The following is a 26,946-nucleotide window of genomic DNA, read 5'->3' on the forward strand; positions in this document are numbered from 1 at the left end:
TCTGCAGAGGAAGGCAATGGCAAACCACCTCTGTTTAATCACTTGCCTTCAAAGCCCTTTGCTGGGGTCGCCGTAAGTTGGCTGCAACTTGACAGCACTTTACATATACACAGTGGCTTGAGGATTCCTCACCAACACTACCCAAGCATGGTGTAGTGGTTAGAGTGCCAGACTAGGATCTGGGAAACCACAGGGCTGTTGTCATGAGGATAAAATGGTGGTGGGGAGAATGATGTTTTAAGCTAATCCGGTCCCCAATGGGGAGAAAAGTGGGGTATAAATATATCCAAATAAATAAAACAACCAGCCTGAGCTATATACCAAAATCTCATGAGACCCATGATTTTTTTTACTGCTTCTCCCTCACATCTTTTCTAACAGGCTCTTTAATGAGCAGGACCTCTGTGCTTTTGAGTATTGGTGGATGGACAGAAAATCATCAGGTGCATTTTTCTACATCACTACAGCTCTATGCCAGAACAGCTTCATCTGCTGAATTTCTGCCACAGTCTTTTGGACCATAAATGTGGAACCAGCCCTAAGCAGCACCCACACAGCTTCATCTGCCTGTTTCCTAGCAAGGCCCACACAGACATCCTGGCTGCCCCCCCCCCCCAACTCCTAAACATCCTTGCCCCTCCATTCTCCATTTAACTGAGAGAACATTATATTTCTAGTATGCAATAACAGTGAAGACTTCCATTCCGTTTCTCTTTACTGTCCAGAAACTATACCTGAACTGCCTGGACCTGAAAATAAATTAGGAGCCACAATGTGGCCATCTCTGCATGACTGAGGAATAAGCACTTACCTAGACAAGAACACAAACAGGCCCCGCTGCTGACTGTCAGTGAAAGAAGGGACATCAGAAATGAGGCAGCAGCTACTGAATGGTCTGTCTTTCCCCCAGTCTACCTCGCTCTCTCCTTCTTAAGCTTTCTTCTGGCTTCTTCTCAGGCTGCCTCCCCCCTCCACTATGCCCGCACCACTTTTCTCATTGTTTACTACTCTGTTGCTACACCCACCCTCCCCACTTTGATGGGTAACTAGATGCTCCTATTTTTATCTGGAGGCCAACAGATGCCTCTTTCAATCATGCTTCCCTCTTCTCAGAAGGGCCAGATGCAGTTAGGACAAGGTGAAGACAGCGGTTCCACTATTAGAACAGCTCTGGTCTAAGAAAGGCATTCCTTTCAGGGAAGGGAATAACTAGAAACAACATTTTTACAGGGCACAGTGATGCCTACTGAGCTGACCAGAAGTCCAGAGGTTTGCTGTCCATTGACCGATTGGGATGCATATACTCAAGCCATATGCTGCCAAAGTACGGTATTAGTGATCTATGCTATTACGGCCATTGTGATTCCTGATAAACCATGAGATAGCCGGATAAAATTTGCAAGGCTGGTCTCTGAGTCCCTCGGGGCATCCAGACAGCATGAAGCAAATGAAACTGGCAAAAAAGAAAAGAAGAAGTTTCAAAGATTACTCAGGGTCCTAGCAGAAGAATCTGAAAAGTTTAAGTCAGTCAACACGAGGATTGTCATAAGTTCTGTTGTTTATTGTTAATTGCTTTCTCAATGAGGAACAAGATCTGTCAGATCTTGGAAGCTAAGCAGGGTCACCTCTGGGTAGTATTAGGATGGAAGACCACCAAAGAAGTATGGGGTCACTACACAGAGGCAGGCAATGGCAAACCATTTCTGAAAGTCTCTTGCTTTGAAAACCCTACAGAGTCACCATAAGTCAACTGTGACTTGACAGCACTTTCTGCCACCACCAAGCAGGGTCCCAACCCTAGGAATACATTGTTAGCATCTAGCATCCAGATGGAGGGCAAAAGATGCAGGCAAAAGATCAGACCTCACAAAGTTTCAAGGATCCTGTTCTGGGCTAGCACTAGGAATCACATCTCATAATGTCTCTGTCAGTCATCTTCCTTCGTATAAAGTTCTTCCTTCTATGCCAGAGACCCAAAGAATGCTTAACTGGCAGCATATGTCACATAAATATTGTCAACACTTTTTCTTGTATCATTCATAGCCTGGCCAACTATGTTTCTTGTAAACATTGCTATGGGAACTAAGTGGAGATAGTTCTGTGCCAAGAGAAACCCTTGGCTGAGATGAACAGTTTGCAAAGGCCTCTCTCTGCTCCTTGTAGGTTTGTTTCAAATTGTCTTCCTGGAGTGACAGCGAAACTACAGGATTAAACTTCTTCAGCATGACACTCCACTGGCTTTGTCCAAGTAGGTTTTGATTTCCACTTTTGATTTCCTGAGCAGGTCTGACACCTGGTGGCCCAAAGTAAGAAACTACAGGGTCCTTCAACAGAGGACATGGTGAGGGTAGGGAGGTGGAGTCTGAGTGGAAAGAGCTGAATAGGGGAAACAGTTCTGATGTCGCATCACCCCTTGCAGTAATAGATTGGGCAGATTTTGCAATGTATTCTGAAGTTTTGCATTTTCTCCTGAAAATTATATAGGGGTATAATTAGATAGCCCAGGCTACCCTGATCTCGTCAGATCTCAGATGCTAAGCAGGGTCAGCCCTGGCTAGTAATTGGATGGAGAGTTATACATTGTAGGAGGTGGAGATGTGTAAGTGGTTCTGATCTATTCTTGAAGTGCTTCTGTATTACTCAATAGCCAATAATAAATAATACAGTCAGAGGTTGGAAGATTAAACGATCTGTTTATTAAGGCCAAAATAAATGCAGTCGGGTGTGCTTGCCCCAAAAGAATCTGGGCAACTCACACACCAGAACAAAGGGTTGTCAGAACCTTTATAACCTCTGGTCAGGGGTGGTACAATACACGTAATATTGAGCATAGATATACAAAGACCCAATAATGGACACCTTTGGATTAGCATAGGCCTATCAGTGGGGATTGAGGAGGCACCTTAGCTGGTTACATGATCTGGGGCAGGGAACATTCCTTAGGCCGTAGGTAATTCTGGGCCGTGTCTTGGTGGAAGGTTGTATCAGACATCAACAGCCTGATTTACTGACTCCTGGATGCCACCTTCCCAAAGCCCTCATGTGTGTGTGCACATGAATGCATAGTATTTCAAACCTGCTTTTATACTTCAGGCCTAGCCTTTCCATAAGAGCAATTATGCAATCTGAACACAAAAGCATACATTCAGCTAATAATAATGATTACAGGCATTTCATTCTGACCTTCAACTCTCCAACCACTGGGTTGTTTACTTTTATGTGCCCTCCTGGTTATCCTTTATACATTTAACACCATGGTTATCCTGAATAGATTTCTCATCTTCTTGTCTGATTTCTCACTGTACGGGTAAAGTGATCCAGGATTTGAGAAAGGAAAGTTGTGTACATTCTCAGCCATTGGTCTGACTTGTCCACCAGAAGGGTTTATTCTTCCCTATGTCTCAGTTTGCTGTGCGAAGTGCTCAGGAGTATGACAGATATTGCAGCGCATTTGCTCCTTATGTAACAAGACTACAAAGTCGAGTTCAGATTATTTCCCAAACACAAAAGCATGCAGGCAGTGCCACTAAGAGCTACTGCATGGCAAGAATGTTTTCCTCAACTTCTAAATATGCAGGGAAGAGTGACCTACAACCAGCTGGTTGCCAAGTAGCCTTTTGAGGAGACAGCCCCCCCTTTTTGCACTCCTTTAGATCTCTGATGGGTCTACAACAGTGGTTCCCAACCTTTTTTTGACCAGGGACCACTAGGACTTTTTTGTTCGGTGCAGGGACCCCAAGGTTCAAAATAAAAATTCAGAGAATTTGAAAATAAACTTTAATCATAACTGTTAGTTAAACATTAAACTTAGAATAATATTTGAATATATTTGAATATATATTTTTATAATAGAGAACTTTTAATTGAAAATATTAATTTATTATGGGTTTATAACTTTGTTTCGCGGACCTTAATTTAGTTCTTGCGGTCCATGGACCCCCAGTTGGGAACCAGTGGTCTACAAACACGGAGATTCCAGGTAGCCAGGGAGAAAACTGAGCCACATTTGTCACTTGGAGGTTAAAATTCAGCTTTGGTGAAAAGAAGTCCAGTGAAATATTACAGCTTTATCTATTAAAGTTTGACTGCCAACTCTGTGTTGGGAGATTTCCGAAGATTTGGGGGTGGAGACTGGTGAGGGTGGGGTTTGGCGGGGAGGAACCTCCATGGGGTATAGTGCAATTGAGTTCACTCTCCAAGGCAGTCACTTTCTCCAGGGGAACTGACCTTTGTAGTCTGGAGATCCGTTGTAATTCTGAGAGATCTTGAGGGGACTCCTCAAGGTTGGCAACCCTATAAGCCCCATTGCAAGTCATTTGGCTTGAGGAAATGATATAACCTACAATGCAGAAGGCTCTTGCCAAAACTAGCTTTCCCAGCCCAGTATTTCTGTTTTATACTTGTTGAATCTGAAAATGGTCATGGTGGAAATAAGTGAGAATAAATCAGCAGGTTTTAGGAAAGTAGCCGTGGTGTTAACACCAGTTTAAATGTTAAAATGCATATTTTAAAGAATCTTGGGAACTGAAGTTTCATAGAAGCGCTGAGAATTCTTTGTCAGAGGTCTTATCCTGCCTCATCACAAAACTTGCTTTGCCTGGATGAATTTTTATGGTTTGGTCAACTTACTAGACCAGTTCCATCTTCTCTGCTGCCTAAAACTTACCCTTTTCAGCTACATATTTACTGAGGAATGTGCACATGCTCACTTTCCAATTTATTCTGGTGAAGAAATGTGTATTCTATGTCTGGTCCTGAGGTGAGGTAATCATTGCCTTACTTTACATCAAGTTATGAAAATTGATTCAAATACTCTTTGTGATTGAATTGACTAACTTTTCAAGCCATTGTATCATTGTCTCCAAAGCCTTTTCTGCCTATCCTTTCTGGCTGGTTTTTGATCCTACAGGAAGATTTAAATAATTGGTTCTATTATCTGTAGCTCTTGTATGTTAAGTACCCAGGCAGAGTTTAGGAATAGGATGGCAGATGCAGGTAGTGCCTGAACAGGGCATTAAAACTGGAACATGCATTCTTCATCTTTGTACTAACCTCTTTGAAGAAACTTTGGAAAATAGCAATACACAAAGAAGCTTTTATGGGTTCTTTTTAACTCCTTGTCACCAAGTATTTGGACATCTTGCAGATGTGCACTCAGGGACTAAAGTTCGCTGCCATTTCTCCATCTTTTCTCTGGGGAGTTGGACATGAACCATGGGAGTTTGTTAGGCAGGCAAGTTGTTGGCGATCCATAATGTCTATTTTGCACTTGAAATGTTAGATGGAAAGGATGTCAAAATATAAGGTCCACAGATGTCAAAATATAAGGTTTTTTTTTAAAGCCTGCAAGGGAAATTGAGATCCAGTGTGGTGTAGTGAGTAGATCTTTGGAGACCCACGTTCAAATTCCCACTCCATTGGGTGACCATTGACATTAGATTCACATTCTCTCAGCCTAACCTACTTCACAGGTTTGTTGTGAGGATAAAATGGAGGAGAGAATGATGCAAACTGCTTTGGGACCTCAATGGGAAGAAATGTGGGATATAAATGAAGTAAATAAATATTAGTAAACCTATACACTTCTGTGGGGCAACATAGTGTGATATTCTTCTTCTTCCCCAAGCAGTGAGACAGTTTCAGGAGTTAAGAGGACTATAGAATTTTGTTTCCTTTGGATGACAGCTCTGGGGGATTAATGACACCTTTGCTTTATTTACAAAAATACAAACTGCTTTATTTACAGGCAAAGTGGAGTAAATAACCACATGGCAACAGCTCCACAACCACAGTATAGAATCATAGAGTTGGAAGGGACCACCAATCCCCTGCACAATGCAGGAAATTCACAACTACCTCCCCCCCCCACACCCCTAGTGACCAGAAGATAGCCAAGATGCCCTCCCTCTCATCATCTGCCTAAGGTCACAGAATCAGCATTGCTGACAGATGGCCATCTAACCTCTGCTTAAAAACCTCCAGGGAAGGAGAGCTTACCACCTCCTGAGGAAGCCTGTTCCACTGAAGAACCGCTCTGTTTGAAAATTCTTCCTAATGTCTAGACAGAAACTCTTTTGATTTAATTTCAACCCGTTGGTTCTGGTCCGACCTTCTTGGGCAACAGAAAACAACTCGGCACCCTCCTCTATATGACAGCCCCTCAAGGACGTGAACACAGTTATATCCCCTCTCAGTCTTCTCCTCTTCAGGCTAAACATACCCAGCTCCTTCAACCTTTCCTCATAGGACTTGGTCTCCAGACCCCTCACCATCTTTGTTGCCCTCCTCTGAACACGTTCCAGCTTGTCTACATCTTTCTTAAATTGTGGTGCCCCAAACTGAACACAGTACTCTAGTTGAGGTCTAACCAGAGCGGAGTAAAGCGATACCATCACTTCGCGTGATCTGGGCACAGTGGCCTCAGATAAAAGGCCCACCCTGAATTTCAAACTGAAACAATGAATCTTGCTTTAAAGATTTACTGTATATACCTGTTTTTGTCCTCCTGTCTTTACTAGATACAAAGAAAAACAGGGATGCTGTATTTTTAAAAGTTATATAGAAGAGGGAATTTATGTAGGTCATACCTACCAATCTGTCTTCTTCAATACAACAATTAAAAATAAAAGAACTCTTGTCATCCCTTGTGTCTGGTCATCCTTTTCTTTCTCTCTCCTTTTCTTTAAAAGGGAACACACAATGGTGGGTGACATTGGTTCCTTTGGCTGAAGCATGACCAAGTTGGGAGGGGCCCTGGCTCAGAAGCAGAGCATCTGCTTGGTATGCAGAAGGTCCCAAATTCAATCCCTGGCATCTCCTGTTCAAAGGATCAGGATGGCAGTAATGTGAAAGACCCCAGTCTGTGTAGACAATACTGATCTTGATGGACCAATGGTCTGATTCAGTATAGGGCGGTTTCATGTGCTCATTCCACAGAAAGCTTTACAAAGCTGTAGATTCTCATTAACTAGTTTGTTACCACCCTTCAACTCCTCAATGCACTTTAACGATCGTTTGCAAGTGGATTTTACCATTTCACGCAGTAAAATCCGGCTTGAAAGTGAGTTCAAGGGCATTATTCGGCATGTGTGAAAGTGCCCCAAAATAAGCCCCTATGAAGTTTTGAGAATCCGGATGGGGGAAATGCGCATCTGGAGAGCGGCAAATCCAAGGCAAAACCTCCCGTGCATAAATGTGTGTGTGTGTGTGTGTGTTAAGTGCCATCAAGTCGCTTCCGACTCATGAATGAAAGTCCTCCAAAATGTCCTAACTTTGACAGCCTTGCTCAGATCTTGCAAATTGAAGGCTGTGGCTTCCTTTATTGAGTCAGTCCATAAATGACTACAGTCAAGTCCACCTTCAAAGTGCATTGGAAATGGACTGAAAGCGGCATCATCTGGGTTGTATGAAAGGGCCCCCGCTCAGCGAGCTTCGCACCCTGCAGGTTCATGGCCACTCCCGAACATCCCCCTAAACCCCAGGCCGAGATGCGCTGGGGCTTAGCTTAAAACTGTTAAGTTTTAACTGAGAAGCTTTAAAACTATTAAGTTTTAACTGTATTAAGTTTTAACTGAGAAGCTTTAAAACTATTAAGTTTTAACTGAGAAGCTTAAAACTGTTAAGTTTTAACTGAGAAGCTCTAAAACTATTAAGTTTTAACTGAGAAGCTTAAAACTGTTAAGTTTTAACTGAGAAGCTCTAAAACTATTAAGTTTTAACTGAGAAGCTCTAAAACTGTTAAGTTTTAACTGAGAAGCTTAAAACTGTTAAGTTTTAACTGAGAAGCTCTAAAACTATTGTTTTAACTGAGAAGCTGAAAACTGTTAAGTTTTAACTGAGAAGCTCTAAAACTGTTAAGTTTTAACCGAGAAGCTCTAAAACTATTAAGTTTTAACTGAGAAGCTTTAAAACTATTAAGTTTTAACTGAGAAGCTTAAAACTGTTAAGTTTTAACTGAGAAGCTCTAAAACTATTAAGTTTTAACTGAGAAGCTCTAAAACTGTTAAGGAGAAAAGCCCCGCCCGGCCCACCAGAGCCCTCTCCCTCCTCGCGCCACCAACCCCCTACAGGCCAGCGAGAGCGGCCGCCTAGAAGGTCTCGCTCTACCCAGGAAGGCTCTATGGTTGGCGCGAAAGGCTCGACAGGCATGACGCCGGAAGTGCCTCCTCCTTGTGCTTCCGGGCCGGTGCCTGAGGGGGGGAGAGCGAGCGTCGCTGGCGGTAAGGGAGGGAGAGGCGCTGCCTGCGCGGGGAGAGTCTCGGCCCACCTGGGCCCTGCGTGGGGTTGTAGTTGCGCAAGGGAGGGCCGTTTGGGAGGCAGCGGCTCCCTAGGGTTGCTAACTCTGGGTTGGGTGATTCCTGGAGATCTGGGGGGTGGAGGCCGGGAGGGCGAAGTTCGCACAGGGGTATGATGCCGCCCTCCAAAGCAACCGTTTTTTTTTGGCAGGGCCGTTGATCTCTGTGGCCTGAAGATCAGACGTCATTCCAGATCTCCAGGCGCCACCTGGAGGTTTTGGCAATTCAGAATAAAAGCACCAGCTAATTTATACACTATAGGCCTAAATTATTGCACTTGCACTTTATGGACTCTTAAAGAACTGTGCCTAATAGTAACTCATTTTGTAACGCCTCTGCGTCTTCACTTTGGGTCTCTTCCAGAGCATTTGTAAATTATTATTGGGGTGTTTTGCTCAGCTTTGGTTGTGTTAATTAGAACTGCTTCTGAATATATTTTTTTTTCTGATAGCAGTTGCATTGTTGTTATCTCAAGTGTATAAATTAGCTGGTGCTTTTATTTTGGATTGCCAAAACTTCCAATTAGCACTTGTAGCCGTCTTTGACTACTGCCACCTGGAGGTTGGCAACCCTAATTCCCACTTCATCCCTGGCCAACCCCAGAAGCAGTAACGGGTTTTGAAGATCTGGGGGCGGGGAGAGAGAGTTCATAAATCTAAACGAAGTAGGCCTTTCTACCTTTAACGCATCAGTATTCTTGGACACTTTGGCTGCCTGTAATTATCAGGGCCAGTCTTGGCTTTCTAGTCCTCCTGGTGGATCATTTCCATATATTTTCTTTTGGTGATGCCCTATTAAAATGTTGTAAGTCTGAGTTTCTGGGGTTGCCATTGTTTAAGGTTTAGCTATTTCGCTGTGGTCTCTAGAAGTTGTTTCTGAGCGAGTAATGAATACATCTCATCTATAGTCCACATGGATGCCAATGATTGTACATTAAGGCTCTTTTAGTGTGCACCCTACCGCTTTATATACCGAAGCTCCTGGGGTATGTTTTGAATAGTTGTTAACATACTTTAGGATGGCTGTGTTCCCCCTGCCCCCGGTATTATTTTTTTAAATAATAAAAACAAACATTTTCTTAGTTTTTAAATTGGTGCAGTGTGAATGAATACAGCACCTTCAGCAACTTGCAGTGGTGTATACCTGGGGGGTTCAGGCTCTGACTTGACCCCTAGTATAAGAATAAAGGGCCATTAGAAGTTTTTGGTCTGTGAAACATTGGTGAATATAATATTAGGACAGCTCCTTATTGCCAAATCATTGCTTATTTAAGGCCACTTTGTTTCTGGTTTTTTAAATAATGTTTTACTGTTACGGTTTTATGTATTTTAGAGGTTGTTACCCGCCCTGAGCCTGGCTTGGCTGGGAATGAGAGCGGGCTATAAATTTGAAAATAGATAAATAAATAAAATCTATTAGGCTGGGTGGGGTGTTAACAGATTCAAATTTATTAGATTTTAAAAATTACCTGGCCCGTCATTAGGTAAAAGTACTAAGACATTCAGTAAAATACTAAAATGCTAAGTGGGTGGAAAGTTACATAGATAGTGGGTATGTGACTATAGACTTCTTATAGTTTGTGCTTTTCCTGTAGCATCAAGGATAAATACCTGGAAGTGTGATGGATCCTCTGAGGGCGCAGCAGCTGGCAGCTGAGCTGGAAGTAGAGATGATGGCTGATATGTACAACAGGTGCTGACCAGTGTGTGCTCTGCAAGGGTACTCTTCAGTTGTCTTCATATTGGAGGTTCCAGTATGAGGGTGCTATGATCATATCATTTTTGTGGGTGCAAAATGTATCATCTCATGTACTTTATGCCATGGTCTGTATTTTGCAGGTAGCATCTAGCCTAGTCTCCCACTCATTCTTCTCTCACAAAAATTACTATTTCGCGTCAGCATCTTAGAATAACATCAGAATTGTCTTTTTGTATCAGACCATCTCATCCAGTGCTCTGTGTTCCAGAGTGGCCAATCAGATACCACTGGGTAGCTCATAGAAGGCAACAGTCCTCCCTTGAAGATGTCTCACATGAAGCTGCCTTATATTGAATCAGACCCTTGGTCCATCAAAGCCTGTGTTGTCTACTCAGACCGGCAGCGGCTCTCCAGGGTCTCAGGCAGAGGTCTTTCACATCACCCTTTTTCACGCCCTTTAAGTGGAGATGCCAGGGATTGAACCTGGGACCTTCTGTATGCCAAGCAGATGCTCTACCACTGAGCCACGGCCCCTCTCCAGTATATGGCTTCTGAACATGGAGACTCCAAGAAACAATAATGGTTAATAGATGTTGATAAGCTTTTATCTTCCATGGTGCTGTCTTAAGCAGAGTTACACCCTTCTCAGTCCATTGACGTCCATTGGCTGTCACTGCCTCTTTTGGCAGTGATTGCAATCAGTTTCATTTGGGGAACCCTGAGTTCTAGTATTATCCATAATTATATAAACTTCTATGATGTCTTCTCTTAAAACTGTCTTTCAAAGCCACAAACATTGTTATTCACAGGGAAAGTGTTTCATCTGACAGGACCCCTGCCTAGTCTGTTAGAGGTACAAGACCAGAATGCAAAATGAGAGTGGGAGACAAATGGGGAGAATCTTATTTCTTCTCTCACTGAACTACTAGGATATCCTGTCTTATTTGCTTGGCTTTGACATTTTTAAGTTATTTACAGAGTGGGTTATACAGCTGAGTAGGGATCAGTTAGAGGTCTTAGGACTTTTCCAGAAACCCAAGAAAAGGATTATCCAGAAGGATGCCCTGACCCTGTCACAAGGACACCAGCTTCTTTGGCAAGAACTGGTGCCAGGAAAGAAGGTCTTCAATATAGTCAAGTCATGGAATACACTGGTGAGAACTTGGCATTAAGAAGTGTTGGCATTGTGTACATGTTTTGCAAATGAAAGAACTGTTTTTTCATTTCATTTGGTATTTTATTTTCTTTGCAACCCTTCTGCTTTTGGTTCTTGTAGGTTATCCGGGCTGTGTAACCGTGGTCTTGGAATTTTCTTTCCTGACGTTTCGCCAGCAACTGTGGCAGGCATCTTCAGAGTAGTAACACTGAAGGACAGTGTCTCTCAGTGTCAAGGGTGTAGAAAGAGTAATATATAGTCAGAAAGGGGGTGGGTTTGAGCTGAGTATTGTCCTGCAAAAGTATTGTCCTGTAAGTATCAAGATAATGTGCTAATGAGGGTCAAGAATTTTATGAACAGATTGATGGAGTAGCTATGGGAAGTCCACTCAGTCCAGTAATAGCAAACTTTTACATGGAATATTTTGAAAAGACAGCATTAGAATCAGCACCTTACAAACCTACAGTCTGGTTCAGGTTCGTAGATGATACATTTACCATTTGGAGCCATGGTGAAGAAAAATTAATGGACTTTCTAAACCATCTTAATAATATCCATCCAAACATTCAGTTTACCATGGAAAAGGAAATTGAGGGTAAACTCCCATTTCTTGATACCCTTGTCATCCGTAAATCAAACCTTCAGTTAGGTCACAAGGTCTACCGGAAACCAACTCACACAGATCGCTACTTACACAAAAACTCCAACCACCACCCCCGACAGAAAAGAGGAATAATCAAAACATTAATGGACCGTGCAAGACGGATCTGTGAACCACAGTTTCTCAAGGAAGAAACTAACCATCTAAATCACGCACTGCTAGCAAACGGCTACTCCAAGAATGAAATCAGAAGGGCCATTGAACCAAACAAAAATCAGAAAACTCAAGAAAAACAGTCTCCCATAGGAAAGGTATTCTTGCCATTTATTAAAGGAGTCACTGATAGGATGGAGAAACTTTTGAAAAAACATAACCTACAAACAGTGTTTAAACCCACCAAGAAAATACAACAAATGCTACGATCAGCAAAAGACAAAAGAGACCCCCTCACCTCTGCAGGAGTATATCGTATACCTTGCAGCTGTGGACAAGTTTACATCGGGACCACAAAACGCAGCATACAAACAAGGATAAAAGAACATGAAAGATACTGCAGACTTGGCCAACCTGAGAAATCAGCAGTGGCTGAACATGGACTGACACAAACAGGACACAGGGTCTTATTCCAAGACACTGAAAGACTGGACAATTCTACCAACTATTTTGTCAGATTGCACAGAGAAGCCATTGAAATTCACAAACATCAGCACAACTTTAACAGAAAAGAGGAGAGTTTAAGAATGAATAAGGCTTGGCTTCCTGCCCTGAAAAACCTCCAGACAAAGACAACATTCAACAATAGCCATACAGATTAGTTTTGGATTACACACATTAACAGATCACTTCAGGATACAATGGTTCCATATTAACATACCATACCCTCATTAGCACATTATCTTGATACTTACAGGACAATACTTTTGCAGGACAATACTCAGCTCAAACCCACCCCCTTTCTGACTATATATTACTCTTTCTACACCCTTGACACTGAGAGACACTGTCCTTCAGTGTTACTACTCTGAAGATGCCTGCCACAGTTGCTGGCGAAACGTCAGGAAAGAAAATTCCAAGACCACGGTTACACAGCCCGGATAACCTACAAGAACCAATGAACTCTGACTGTGAAAGCCTTCGACAACCTTCTGCTTTTCTCTGCAGCTAGGCTCATGTCCCTTCTAGTTGGCTGTATGTTCCTATATTCTTCCAAGGCTGCATTCAGTAAATCTTCCACTTCTGATGGAGCCTGTTGCTCCTGTTTGAGGAGGTACTCTGAATACGACTGAGGAAGAAATAACTACTTATTACCTATTTCATTTATAGTCTGCCTTTCTGAGAAGATTCAAGGTAGCTTACAAAAATTAAAAATCAAGAATAAATACCCCAAAAAAGCAGATATAAAAACAACAACCACACCCCTTTCATAGAAAGGTTTGCTTTACACCGTCTGTGGAATGATGCTAATGTCAGAGCTTTCCTGACCTCTTCAGGCATGATGTCGCACTGGGTGTGGGCCACAACAGATTCAGGGAGCCCCTGATTCCACCCATTTGCAGGGCAGTACTTTCAATATGCCAGGCTGAGATGGATGAAGCTGTCTCAGCAGAGCAAAACACAAGAGGTGGTCCTGCAGATATCTGGGTCTCAGGCCATGAAGGATTTCATATGTAGTAACCAGTGTCTTGAATTGAACTAGCTGGTAATTAGTGCAGTGATTGCAGAGTATAGGTGCTTACTCTTTCTAGCTCCAGATAATGACTGGGCTGTGGTGTTCTATACCAACTGAAATTCCAAGTTGTTTTCAAAGGTAGTCCCATGTAAACCGTGTTATGCTAGTCTAACCTTGAGGTTACTGTGACATGGATCCATGTGACCAGATCACCTGGGAGAAGATAGGGAGCCATTCTCCTTGCTGCATAGGAATTGAAGAAAGCAATTTTTGCAACTGAATTAACTTGCTTTTCCAACAATATTGCTAGGTAAAATGTAATACACACACCCGGCCCTTATCAAAGTCAGCTGAAACCCATCAAAAGGGCGAAGCACAATATCTTCCAAGACCTCAGCTATTTATATCCTTCCAGCCTTGGAAGGCAGCCTGATCCTATGCACATTTATTGAGGGGGATAAAGAGACACAATTCTATGGGCTTCATATCAGTATGCATAGGATTGTAGCTGTGTAACACAACCCATGCTGTTCAGTTGGGAGTACATGTGCAAAGTTACATCACCCTGACACTTGGGGGGTGGGAAGTATATTCTAAAGGACTCTGATGTCCTTTGTCACTCACACAGTCCCTACCACTCTCCACAACCTCTGTCCCACAGATTCAGGGTTACTGGTAGGTCAGATACTCACAGTTCAGTGCCTGGCTTGCCTCTTTAAAAAAATTTTTAAATTTGATTCATATCATGCCCCTTTCCCAATGGAGTTAGGCTCAGGGCGGCGAACAACATATGTATAGAGACAGCCACAACCATTTCACATCCCAGGCCCTCTCTCATCACTAGACAGGTTAGCCAAGTCCTCTTTAATAAGCACCCCTCACTCAGACCCTGCACAGAGCAATTGGGGTTGGGGACTCACACAAAGTTTAATTCACATGGTGCCACCATTTATTTGTATCATAAAATACATATAGACTGAGGTCTTAGCTTGTGTGTGCTTCTTTCCCTGACACCTCACATCCCACCCACTGGGTTAAATGAGCTAACTTTTTATTTATGGTTTGAACATAACATTTGAGCAGATCAGGTAGAGGTTAAAAAATTGCCTTTCAGTTGACTATTTCCCTATCCAGGCATCTGAGTTTCTTATCACAATTTCATCTTTTCCCAGTCCACCTTAGGCTGCTCTTCTCCACAGCTTATCTCGGCTGGACTCACTCCCATCCCAACAAAGGGCTCTCTTCAGCTCTTCCATCCACTCCCATTGGCTGCTCTTAGGGAAAAATATTTACATACAATTACAGAGACTAACAATAACAAACGGCATATAGCTCGTAAGAAGCAATCTCACGGTCTTACAGTCTGCTAGTAAGAAGCCACAATGTAGCTCTTGAGAAGCCACAATAGCACAGTCTTACAGTCCGCTGGTGATGCTGTGTAATGGCTCCCAAATAATACTGCCACAGTAGTATCACTTCATGGTAATGACCAATGTAACTGCTCTGAGTGAATAAGCTTCTGTGTCAGTTTCTGGAAATTGATGCATATTTCTGGAAATTGATGCATTTCTATGCCTCTCAGCGAGGTTTTGGTTACCAGCCACTCAGAAGCTTATTCGCTCAGGTCATTTATGCATGAGTACTTGTTCTCACATCTGCCTTGTCTGACACGGTTGTTCCTCGGAGTTCTGCATGAGTTTAACGTCCATTAGAAATGACCTCACTGCCAGCCCTCGCAATGTCTGGGTCTTCCCATTCCTCTGTTAACCCGACTCTTCCCTCTCCCCTAAGCTCAGCCCGGCTGAAATGTTTGTGTCAAAGGCAAAGCACTGGACACAGAAGCTTGCTTTCTCTCACAGCCAGTCACAAAGCAGTGTGTAAAGAGGCAGGGATTCAAATGCTTTCTGCTTCCTTGGGGCTCTTTCGGAGCAAAAGAAAGGCATTTTAAAACCAAGGCTTGGATTTCTCCCCCCCTTCCTTTCACATTGCGCCTCACAATGCTCTGGCTTTTGTTTTTTGTTCTTAAAATGCATTTTTATGCAGCAATTGGGTTTTGGGGGAGGGTATTTTCTTTCACAGTGAGCCCTGCGAAGTAAACCAATTACAAAGCAGCATTTAAAGGGGCAAGACTTGATTTGAGTTTGGAGGCTGCTGGTGCAGAGATTCCCAACTGGAATGTGGGTCCAGCCAGCAGCGAACCTCAGGTAAAACTCCCATGCATAAATGACCTCGGTCATTGCCATGAAGTGATACTATTGTGGCAGTATTACTTGGGAGCCGTTACACAGTGTCACCAGCGGACTGTAAGACTGTGCTGTTGTGGCTTTTCAAGAGCTACATTGTGGCTTGTTACTAGCGGACTTTAAGACCGTGAGATTGCTTCTTACCAGCTATATGCCATTTGTTATTGTTAGTCTCTGTAATTGTATGTATATATGTATTAATAAGTGTAGTAAGTGTAATAAATGAGCCCCGTGGCGCAGAGTGTTAAGCTACAGTACTGCAGTCAAAAGCTCTGCTCACGACCTGAGTTCGATCCCAACGGAAGTGGGTTTCAGGTAGCCGGCTCAAGGTTGACTCAGCCTTCCATCCTTTCGAGGTTGGTGAAATGAGTACCCAGCTTGCTGGGGGTAAAGGGAAGATGACTGGGGAAGGCACTGGCAAACCACCCCGCAAACAAAGTCTGCCTAGAAAACGTCGGGATGTGACGTCACCCCATGGGTCAGGAATGACCCGGTGCTTGCACAGGGGACCTTTACCTTTAAGTGTAATAAAGGTAAAGGTCCCCTGTGCAAGCACCAGGTCATTCCTGACCCATGGGGTGATGTCACATCCCAACGTTTACTAGGCAGACTATGTTTACGGGGTGGTTTGCCAGTGCCTTCCCCAGTCATCTTCCCTTTACCCCCAGCGAGCTGGGTACTCATTAAGTGTAATAGCATAGTAAGTGTAATAGTGTAGGGTTTATAATACATTAGCGATTAGTTCTATACATATATACTATTTTCACTATTGTAATAGAATTGTCAGAATTATAATTTGTAGTTAAGCTATTCTGGAGCCATCGTGCTGTCTTTTTGGGTAATTAGTATTCTATATCAGTACAGGTTTATTTTCCCCCCTTAATTATGCTGTTAGGGAGAGGCAGAACCTAACCTGTCCATCACAGACTTAATAAACATCTTGCTCATTTCACCACAAATTAGACTGTATCAAGTGAGTTTAGACATGTCGGACTCTGGGGTGCCTTGAGCCCATGGAGGCAGTGGATCCTAATCCCAAAGGGTCCATGGCTCAGAGCAAGTTTAGTTTGAATTGGTTTATTGATTGGTTTTTTCTGAGCAATAAGCAACAACATAAAAGTCTAAATCGTTTATTTAATGATTTAGGCATAGTTTCCCTCAGAAAAGCAGAGACAAGGGTAATGTTAGTCCAAGAAGTGCCTCTGTGGTGTTTGGAGTGGCTGGCATCAGAATCAGGGGGGCCTAGGACAGTTATGGCTGAGATTTTTAGAACCTTACGGGTAAATTCATGGAATTTTAGGCATCTCTTGAGCCATGGGAACATAGGCTGTAAATGTGAACTGGGGGTGTTTATTTTGGCTGAACAGAAAGCAGAGTTGGAGCAGCCAGGATGCTGCCACTGTCTCATGTTCTCTCTCATTCTGTCCCAGAATGACCAACGCCTGCCATCGCAAATGTGTGCCTCCACACTACAAGGAGGCTGAGCTGTCAAAGGGGGAGTCAGTGTGCCTGGATCGTTGCGTCGCTAAATATCTGGATATCCACGAGCGCATGGGCAAGAAATTGACAGAGCTCTCAATGCAGGATGAAGAACTGATGAAGCGGATGCAGCAAGGGGCTGGGCCAGCATAAGGCACCTCCCCTTGATAAAGGACAGCAGGCCTACTGCCACCTCCTCTCCCAACTTAGTGCCTGAGCTCTGTGCTGATTTTTCCTTTGCCAATAAAATGTAAAGGTTGTATCACCTCTGCTGACTGCTAAGTTTGCTGGAGCTTTGCCTTCCCTGATTAGATCTACTAGGTGAATAGGGACAAGCAAAGAGTGCCCTGTGAGTAGAGACAGTCTGACCTGCGCTTGTCCAAATGTTTTCAGCATAAAGTGGAAGGCTGAAGAGTGAAATGCCATGGGCCATGTTCAGTCCTTAAATGTAACTTTTCTTAGGCAAAATCCAATTCTCCCGGAGGTTTGCATGACTTGCAGAGAAACTGCCCCCCCCCCAATTCAGTCCATAAACTATTTCTGGGCACCTTATTACAAGTTTGTTGAAGGAATAACGAAGGTGTTATGGCCTGCATCACGTAAGCATGTTCAACTATCATAGTGAGTTATGCCAGTCAAAAATAGAAAATAACTCGAGAGGTAAAGACCATTTGCAGAAGAGCATACAATTTGCCCGTTATGTGCTGCTTGCTATAGGATGCAAAAAGTAACGTCTGTAAACAGTCACTGTTCTGCAAGATTAATAACAGATGCTTATAGCTGGTTTCTGTTGAAGATGAATTTCATTACAGTCTGACTTCAGTCTTGGAGCAGATTTTAAGTAGGCATGGCAAACAAGATAATGGATTTGAATCAAAGTTGTATCTGTTGTAATCTTGTATACATGTTGTAGACTTCTTGCTCTGTTCCAGCAAGGGAGATAAGCAGGTAGAAGTAGCTTCTTTTTTATGTTTTCTGTTCATTCTTCCACGAATCCAAGCCAGCCAGTGTGGTATAGTGGTTAAAGTGTCAGACTAGGATCTGGGAGACCCAGGTTCAAATCTCTACTCTGCCAGAGAAGCTTGCTGGGTGACACACACTCAGCCTAACCTATCTCAGAATGGAGAAGAGGAAACCAATGTAAGTGCTTTGGGTCCCAACTGGGGGAAAAGGCAGGATATAAGTGAAGCCTAACCATCTGCACTGCAGTGTACAGTGCACATCTGGATTGTGGTGCCAGGTGGGTTACACACTGGATGGAGGTCTACATTTCCATCCCTCTCTGTTGGTGTCAGCATAACAACTAGCTTTTGATCACTTGAACGAGTGAGCTGATGCTGGGAAAGACAAAAATCCTAAATCACGTGGCAATCCAAATGAGGGAGAAATCTTGAGTATCAGTAAAATTCAGCCACGGAGTCATCTCATATTCAATTGGAATGCAATACCATACTACCCCACCGGCTGTTCCTTTTAGTGCAGTTACTTTGAGAAGTGAGAAATGACCATTTAAGTATGCCCTTTGCTTACTTAAATGGCTGGCACTAAGAAAGAAGTGGCTGCAGTTTCAGTAGACACCCGGCAGGGGGAACTGAAACCTGCAACATGGTTAGTTTTTGCAGCATCACGTGTCATGTACTGCCCCCGCCAGGCCTTTGCAAAAGTTCCAGAGAGAACGGAAAGAGGAGCAGATGATACTATCACAGCGATAACTTATAAGAGTGAAGTATACATAAATCTGATTTAGTGTGGCCTGAGCAAAACACCAGAGAACTGTGGCACGCTGGGATATTTGATATGTGGCTAATGATACAAAATATTGCCAAGTGGTTTACCAACCTTCATCTGCAAACAGATGCTGTAAATCAAAGCTGCTGCTCTGATGTGCTTATTAAACCATATCCTTTCCCATCTCATTCTGGGGGTTTTGGGGTGTTTTTTTTTTTTTAAGTCTTCAGGGCATTTATCTACAGTTTGAATTGTATATATAAATTCACTTCACTTAGTGTTAGCTGGTGTAAAGGAGGCAGCATATTGCTACTTTGCATTATGTGGCTGTTGTCCTGCCTGCCTCCAGCATGGCTTAATCCAGCAGCACTGACAGAAATGACCTGTTCGGGGTTTTTTCTTTTTTTAAACAGCTATCATTTTATCCATAATTTCCTCTAAAAGAAAAACTTAATTGTTCTGTGTCTATCTGAGGCAGCAAAATGGACCCATCCACAGACAAGGTAGGATTTCTACATACTCAAAGGAATATCGAGCTATGAGCAAAAATGCTGGTTTGCAAATTTAAAAGTATCACTTTCCACAACAGCTTAATTAGGATTGAGCAGGCTTCTTGCCTTCCAGGAGGCATACAGTGAGGGTAGTTGAGTGACAGTGAAAGACAAAACTGGGTCAGGGATCTGTTTGTGCCCCTAAATAGAGTAACTATCCTGCCCACTTAGCCTGAAAGCTCAGCATGTGGTGCTACATGGCTTGGCAGCTGAGGTTCAGAGCTATGTGAGCAGGAAGTTCATTTATTCAAGGTGCTTAGCAATCTTGTGCTATTGTGGGAGGGATTCCCAGTTGTTGACCCTCCGATATGGAGGCTCCCAATTTGTTACCTCCAACACCAGACCTCAGACCATGACATTTAACAATAAGGCAGCAAGCAGGTTTCTGTATATTTTATATTCACTAGGTATACAGGAATAAAATATTAGTTTGTAAAAAAAAAAGACTTCAGAAAAGTGACTGGATAAGAACTGAATCTGCTCATGGCCTCAGGTGTTCAGGGCAGTTGAGTCCAGCACAAGGAAGGAAAACATGGGAATGGTTAACAGTTCCTAATGGAGGCGGGGGTGGAGTAGTTGTATTTGTCTGTTGCAGCCAAAATAAACAGTCTTGTGGCACCTTAAAAACCAACCACACTTATTCCAGCATAAGCTTTAATGTACTAGAGCCCAGTTCTTCAGATGCTAATATTAGAATAACATTTCATCAGTCTAAAGTGCTTACAAGACTCCTGTTTAGTGTTGCCAACGGGCTTGGAGAAAAATGTCCCTGCTCCTTTAATGGTGGCTTAATGTGTAGATAAAGGCCACTGAAAGGTATCATAACATAGAGGTAAATAACACCGCATTAAGCCTTGCGTTAAAGAGGCAGGGCATTTTTTCCAGCCCTGCTGGCAACCCTAGTTGCACTGTTGTACTAAACAAGGAATTTCCGATTCACTTATTCCCCTGTGATTCCTCAAACCAAATAGTAAAAAACTTTTTTTGCTATATTTTAGGTGGCCAGCAGGGGGCCTAGAGTTGGGCTCCTGACATGCTTTCCAGTCACAATGTATGAGCAACAACTTTCCAGCACTGTTAAATTTGGATTTTTTTAACGAGAATGGCCCATAATTGGACCCTTTGATTTTTTTTAAGCCTCATTCTGTATTTTCTAATTAAATAGCAGCTGTGTTTAGCCAAAGGGTGACTTATTCAATTAGAGATGCTTAAAGCAATTATAAGTTATTTAAACCCACATGCTAGAAGTTATTTGGCAACCCTTGTGGTTTTGCCTCCTGTTCAGGGCAGGATGCCGTGCTGCGGTTTCTTTCATGGACTCCAGAACTCTGAGTACACCCTGTTGTGGCTGGAAAGGGCAGCAGTAGTTTCAGACACGATTAAGGACAGGTGTGTTTTTGTATGTCAATCTATTGCATATGATTTGTTCTGAAGATTTTCTGCAGTGGTGCTGTTTAGACTTTATAACTTGGGGGAATGCTTTCTGCCTCAGCGCATATGCCAAGAAACATCAGTGCATATTTCATGGAACCCTTGCAAGTGACAAAAAGATCCTGGAGGTACACCCCAGGGCATGCAGTTAGTGCTGGTGTTGGCTGGGGCCAGGGGTGTGTGTCCCAGGGTTGCCAACCTCCAGGTGGTGGCAGGAGATCTGCTATTACAACTGATCTCCAGCCGATAGAGATCAGATCACCTGGAGAAAATGGCCGCTTTGGCAATTGGACTCTATGGCTTTGAAGTCCCACCCTCCTCAGGCTCCGCCCCAAAAACCTCCTGCTGGTGGCGAAGAGGGGCCTGGCAACCCTAGTGTGTCCACACCCAAGGTAAACTGGGAATATGCCTCAGAATAGTGGCTACTTGTTTGCATGTTGTAGAAGGAGATCACCAGTGCTGGGTGAGTTGGCTTTTCTAGACATTAGGCATTCTGTCATAGAGGAACCCCTCATGAACTCTTACAAAACTCCAGGGTTCCTGGAACAGAATTTGAATACCCTGTAAGCTATTTGTGGACCTCTCTGTCACATGCATTTCTGCAAAAGTGGGAAGAAAAACGAATCTTGCCAAAGGTCAAGCCACCAGTCAGCAATATTTAGAGTTATTTCCAACCATCTCAGCTAATTTTTGCCTCTTGCATATTTTCTTTAAACAAATTCATTTCCCTCCATTTCTCCCCTTATGGCCTGTTTTACAGCCCAATTGAATGAGTCTCGTGGGATCACAAATAATTGCTGGCTCAACAGCTCTCCTGCTGGTGCTGCTGGGATTCAGTTCTGTGCCGGTGATGCTGCTGCCACCACCAATGCTTATCCTTTCCACAAGGCTATCTGTTGGAACGGCTCCTGGGGCGAATGGGATGAGGCTGGGCATTTCTGCACTTTCCAGGTGCAGATGGCTTGAGCTGCAGCAGAGCAAACCTGCATTTGTTCCGCCAAAGTGAAAGCTGCTCCTTAAGGTTCAGATAGGCTTGCCTGATTCTTATGCCTTCAATTACGCCTAGAGCCATAACCTGCAGCCTTCTTCACTTTACTTGGCATTCCTGTAGTATGCAATTGCAGTCGATGAACTGCTGATTAAAATAATTGAAATGCTCTTCTGCCTTCAGGGGCACAGCTCCCTAGTCCTGCTCACCCTGCTAATTAGCCACCTTTACTCTGCACCTGTCCTTTCCAAAAATCAAATCACTTAGTTGCATTTCTGGTTCCAGTTAAATTAGACTGGACTAACTCATAGTCGCTAGAAGCAAGGTTATTCCTAACAATCATTTTATCTGTCTTAGCAGTATCATATCCTATGGCATTTCTTTCTGGGGGGATGAAGGAATTTGGCATTGTGCATATCCAGGGGCCGTTGAAGGAGGACTGAATGGAGGAATTACAGGCTGGAAGTAATTTGCAATACATTGAAACTCCTTGGAAGGAGCTGTGTTTCGGAACTCTATAAACAAGCTCAGAGCATTTCTCTTCTGGCACCGTTCCATGTGAGGTTGTCAGAAATAAATTGGAGAAATGTGAATGAGAAAGGTGTTGTCTGCCGTAAGATGGGGAGATCTCAGGTTAGCAAAATGTGCTCAAACTTTGGCAGGGAATGAATAATTGATGAACTGGGAGGAGGGAGTAGCAGGAGGGCCAAGTTCTGGTTCCGCCAGTGCTATTCATAGTTTTCATGAATGTGCATGATGGAGGGTAGAACATGTTTGTATACATCTCCGGGAATATAAAACTGGGACTTCTAATTTTGTAGAGGACAGAATGAAAATGGAAAATGACATTGATAAATAGAAGCACTGGCTGACAGCAAGAACAAAACAGCATTGGACTGAAGTTTGCCACAACAGAAAGAGAAGCCAAAATAATATGCAAAGTGGATGTCAAAACTAAACTAGAAGGCTATAGTGCTTGATGGGAAGCCAAAAGAGATTATATTGGGTTAGAGCCTGGGACTTTTTGTGGTGTAATATCATGACCAAGAAAAAAGCGGGCATTTTGGGCTGTGCGAGCAGAAATGCGTGCAGGATCCGGCCACAGTTAAACACTTGTGCAATTATATATGCTTTGCCATGTCCAGAAGTAAGTCCTACAGACTGTCTTCCAGGTAAGTATGTGCAGGACTATTATCATTATTCATTTCTGAAGAAGTTTTCAACATATGCTTAATCCCCCCCCCCAATATACACACACAATAAATGGGATTTAAATGGAGGAGGGTGTGATGTAAGCTGCTTTGGGTTCCCATTGGGGAGACAAGAAGGGTATAAATGAAGTTAATAAATAAACAAATGTGCTTAGCTTACCTTGATGGAATATAATGTATGGCTAAAGCCACCAAGGTTGTTTCAGACAAGGGTGAGAGGAAGTCCAGGGGCTACATTATATAACTGAGTAAATTCAGGCTTCTAAAATGTTATAAAGGAGCGTTAGAACTATTGTGCAGCTGGAACACTGAAGGAAGGCCAAGAAACAATGTGAGCAGGTTGTAACAGAACTCTTCAAGAAAACTTTCAAATGACACACACACACACAAAACACAGTTCAGTGGTAAAAGTTGTTCAGGAAAATTTGAAGCCCCATTGAACTTAAATGGATGACAGCTCAATTTTGCTTAGTAGCTTTTATCCGTGGACTGCTTGTGTGCTCAGGATAGTTGTAGAAATGCCAATATACAAATTGTATTATTGTCAGGGTCAGGCGTCTGTCCCTAGCATCCCACAAGCAAACTCATCCAGGCAGGTAGTCCTGAAGCAGTAATACTTTATTAGGAGCAAAAGGCAGATTAAAAGAACGGTCATCAAACAGAAGAAGGCTGTTAATGGAGATACTGAGGCAGGGTACATGTTTATAAGCATTCTAGCCTGTGAAGGCAAAGCTAGGCAGAGCAATCCCAAGGTAAGAGTTCCCAGGAAATGTAGATTAAACATAATCACAGCTGCAGAAAACAGAACAAACGAAACAGTACACAGATCTTACAGGCATGTGAACCAAGGACTTGACACGAAGCCAGAGACTGGCCTACTCATGCCAAGGGTCTTTACCAGCAAAGGCCTGCCATTCTGCTCCCCCTAGGGCCCCCCTCCCGTCCTGCATTTGAGCGAGGCTTGTGGGGATAGGCGTCGTGGAACTGACGAACCAGCGGGGGGGGGGGGCTGCTACGTGGTGTTCGGCAACCCATTCATCATGACCAGAACCTAGGTACTTCCAGCGAACCACTTATGTCTCAGTAATTAAACACACATGAAGACATGAAACTGCCTTACACTGAATTAGCCCGTTGATCCTGTCAGGAGCAGGTCCTGGGAATGGTATGCTGTGGTTGTGAGCAGCTGCTGTTGTGTTCCTCGTTCAAGGTCTCGCCTTGTTCTCTGTTTAGACTTCGCGCCGTGAGAAGCACTGAGTGCCCCGTTGGTCTCCTGTGGTCTCCGAGTTGTTGTTGTTTTTTTTTACCATGGTGCCCTGTTATCAGTCTTCATTTTTCTACTTATGTTCTGTGTCTGCCTATCGCCTGCATTAGACTGCATTTGACTTTTAGGCTTTTGAAACCTGTTAACTTTTCTGAATAAACCTGATTTTCTGGACTAAGCATCTCATGGAATTTATTCATGAAATTATCACGGGGCTAGAGCAGACAGATCCATCCAGGCCAATATTGTCTACTCAGACTGGCAATGGTTCTCCAGGCTCACAGGCAAAGTTCTTTCATATCTCCCATTGCCTTTCAATGGGAGGTGCGAGGATCGAACCTGGGACCTTCTGCATGCCAAGTAGATGCTCGGCCACTGAGCCACAGCTCCTCAGGGATGAGAAGAAATGGGTGCCCCCCGCATGACAGCCTGCTGTATTGAGATACATGATATTTTAGGCTCTCAACAATTCTATTCATAGAATCATAGAGTTGGAAGGGACCACCAGGGTCATCTAATCCAACCCCCTGCACAATGCAGGAAATTAACAACTACCTCCCCCCCCCACATCCCCAGTGACCCCAACTCTTCCCCCGCCATGCAGGATCCCCCAATCAAAGCACTCCCGACAGATGGCCATCTAGCCTCTGCTTAAAGACCTCCACCACCCTCCGAGGCAGTCCATTCCACCATCAAACAGCCCTCACCGTGAGAAAGTTCTTCCTAATGTTTAGGTGGAATCACTTTTCTATTAGTTCTATTAGTTTAAATCCATTACTTCGTGTCCTAGTCTCTGAAGCAACAGAGAACAAGCTAGTTCCCTCATCAACATGACATCCCTTCAAATATTTAAATATGGCTATCATGTCTCCCCTCAACCTTCTTTTCTCCAAACTAAACAAACCCAACTCCTTAAGCCTCTCCTCATAGGGCATGGATTCTAGACCTTTGACCATTCTGGTCGCCCTCCTCTGGACACGCTCCAACTTGTCAACATCCTTCTTAAATTGTGGAGCCCAAAACTGGACACAGTATTCCAAGTGAGGTCTGACCAATGCAGAATACAGTATTACTTGCCTTGATCAAGACACAATACTCTTATTGATGCAGCCCAGAATTGGCCTTCTTAGCCGCCATATCACACTGTTGACTCATATTCAATTTGTGGTCCACTACGACTCCCAGATCTCTTTCACATGTACTGTTGTCAAGCCAACTATCTCCCATCCTGTACCTGTGCCTCATGTTGTTTCTGCCTAGGTGAAGTACTTTACACTTCTCCCTATTGAAATCCATTCTGGCCCAGCTCTCCAGTCTATCAAGGTCATTCTGAACTCTGACCCTGCCCTCTGGGCTATTAACTACCCCTCCTAACTTGGTGTCATCTGCAAATTTGATTAGCATGTCCTCTATTCCATCATCCAAGTCATTTATAAAAATATTAAATAGTACCGGTCCCAGAACAAACCCCTGTGGCACCCCACTGGTCACTCCTCTCCAGGATGAAGTTGTGCCATTAATGAGCATCCTTTGGGTTCGGTTGGTCAACCAATTACCAATCCACCTAACAGTAGCAGTGTCCAGCCCACATTTTACTAGCTTTGTTTCAAGAAGATCATGGGGGACTTTATCAAAGGCTTTACTGAAATCAAGGTACACTACATGTACAGCATTCTCTTTATCTACCATACTTGTCACTCTTTCAAAAAAAGATATGAGATTAGTTTGGCATGACCTGTTTTTGAGAAACCCATGTTGACTGTCAGTGAGCACGGCATTTCTTTCTAAGCTTACAGACCTTCTGTTTAATTAACTGCTCTAGTATTTTACCTGGTATTGATGTCAGGCTGACTGGGTGATAATTGTTTGGGATTTCTCCCCCCCCCCCTTTTAAAGATGGGGACCACATTTACCCTCCTCCAGTCTGCTGGAACTTCTCCTGTTCTCCATGAATTCTCAAAGATTATTGCCAGTGGTTCTGAAATCACTTCAGCCAGTTCTTTTAACACCCTTGGATGCAGTTCGTCCAGCCCTGGAGACTTGAATTCATTCAGAGTAGCAAGGTATTCCTGTACTATCTCAGTGTCTATACTATGCCCTATTGCATCCTCTGCTCCATTATTCCCAGGTTGAGCACTATTTCCCTTTTGGGAGAAGACTGAGACAAAAAAGGAGTTAAGTAATTCTGCCTTTTCTGCCTCCCCTGTTAATAACTCACCATCCTCTCCACGCAATGACCCGATCGTTACCTTGATCTTCCTTTTGTTATGAACATAACCAAAAAACCCTTTTTTGTTGTTTTTAACTTCCCTGGCTAGCAGGAGCTCATTCTGTGCATTAGCCTTCCTGACTTTCTCCCTACATGTGCTGGCTACTTGTTTGAATTCCTCTTTGTTGATTTCTCCCTTTTTCAGTTTCTTGTACATGCCCTTCTTATATCCTATCTCAACCAAAAGTTCTTTAGTCATCCACCCTGGTTTCTTCAAACCTCTACCTTTTTTTCTCCTCGTGGTAATTTATTGAAATTGCGCCTTCAATATCTCCCTTTTAAGAATTTCCCATCCTTCATGTACTCCCTTCTCATTCAATATTCTCACCCTACTCACCCAGTAGTTTCCTAAATTTATTGAAAT

General features: G+C 43.3%; 2 protein-coding genes across 2 annotated transcripts in view; one reads left to right on the forward strand and one right to left on the reverse strand.

The window, feature by feature from the left end:
* SELENOH (selenoprotein H) overlaps nucleotides 1-26,946 on the reverse strand; it is a 416,044-nt gene that overhangs the window by 306,639 nt on the left and 82,459 nt on the right. The window lies entirely within an intron of this gene.
* On the forward strand, nucleotides 9,846-17,402 carry TIMM10 (translocase of inner mitochondrial membrane 10). The gene is made up of 2 exons (XM_056850828.1): nucleotides 9,846-9,986; nucleotides 17,092-17,402. The coding sequence occupies exons 1-2, from the start codon at nucleotides 9,916-9,918 to the stop codon at nucleotides 17,291-17,293; spliced, it is 273 nt and encodes a 90-aa protein (XP_056706806.1). The 5' UTR covers nucleotides 9,846-9,915; the 3' UTR covers nucleotides 17,294-17,402.

This window comes from Euleptes europaea, chromosome 6 (genome assembly GCF_029931775.1).
Source record: "Euleptes europaea isolate rEulEur1 chromosome 6, rEulEur1.hap1, whole genome shotgun sequence".
NCBI lineage: Eukaryota > Metazoa > Chordata > Lepidosauria > Squamata > Sphaerodactylidae > Euleptes > Euleptes europaea.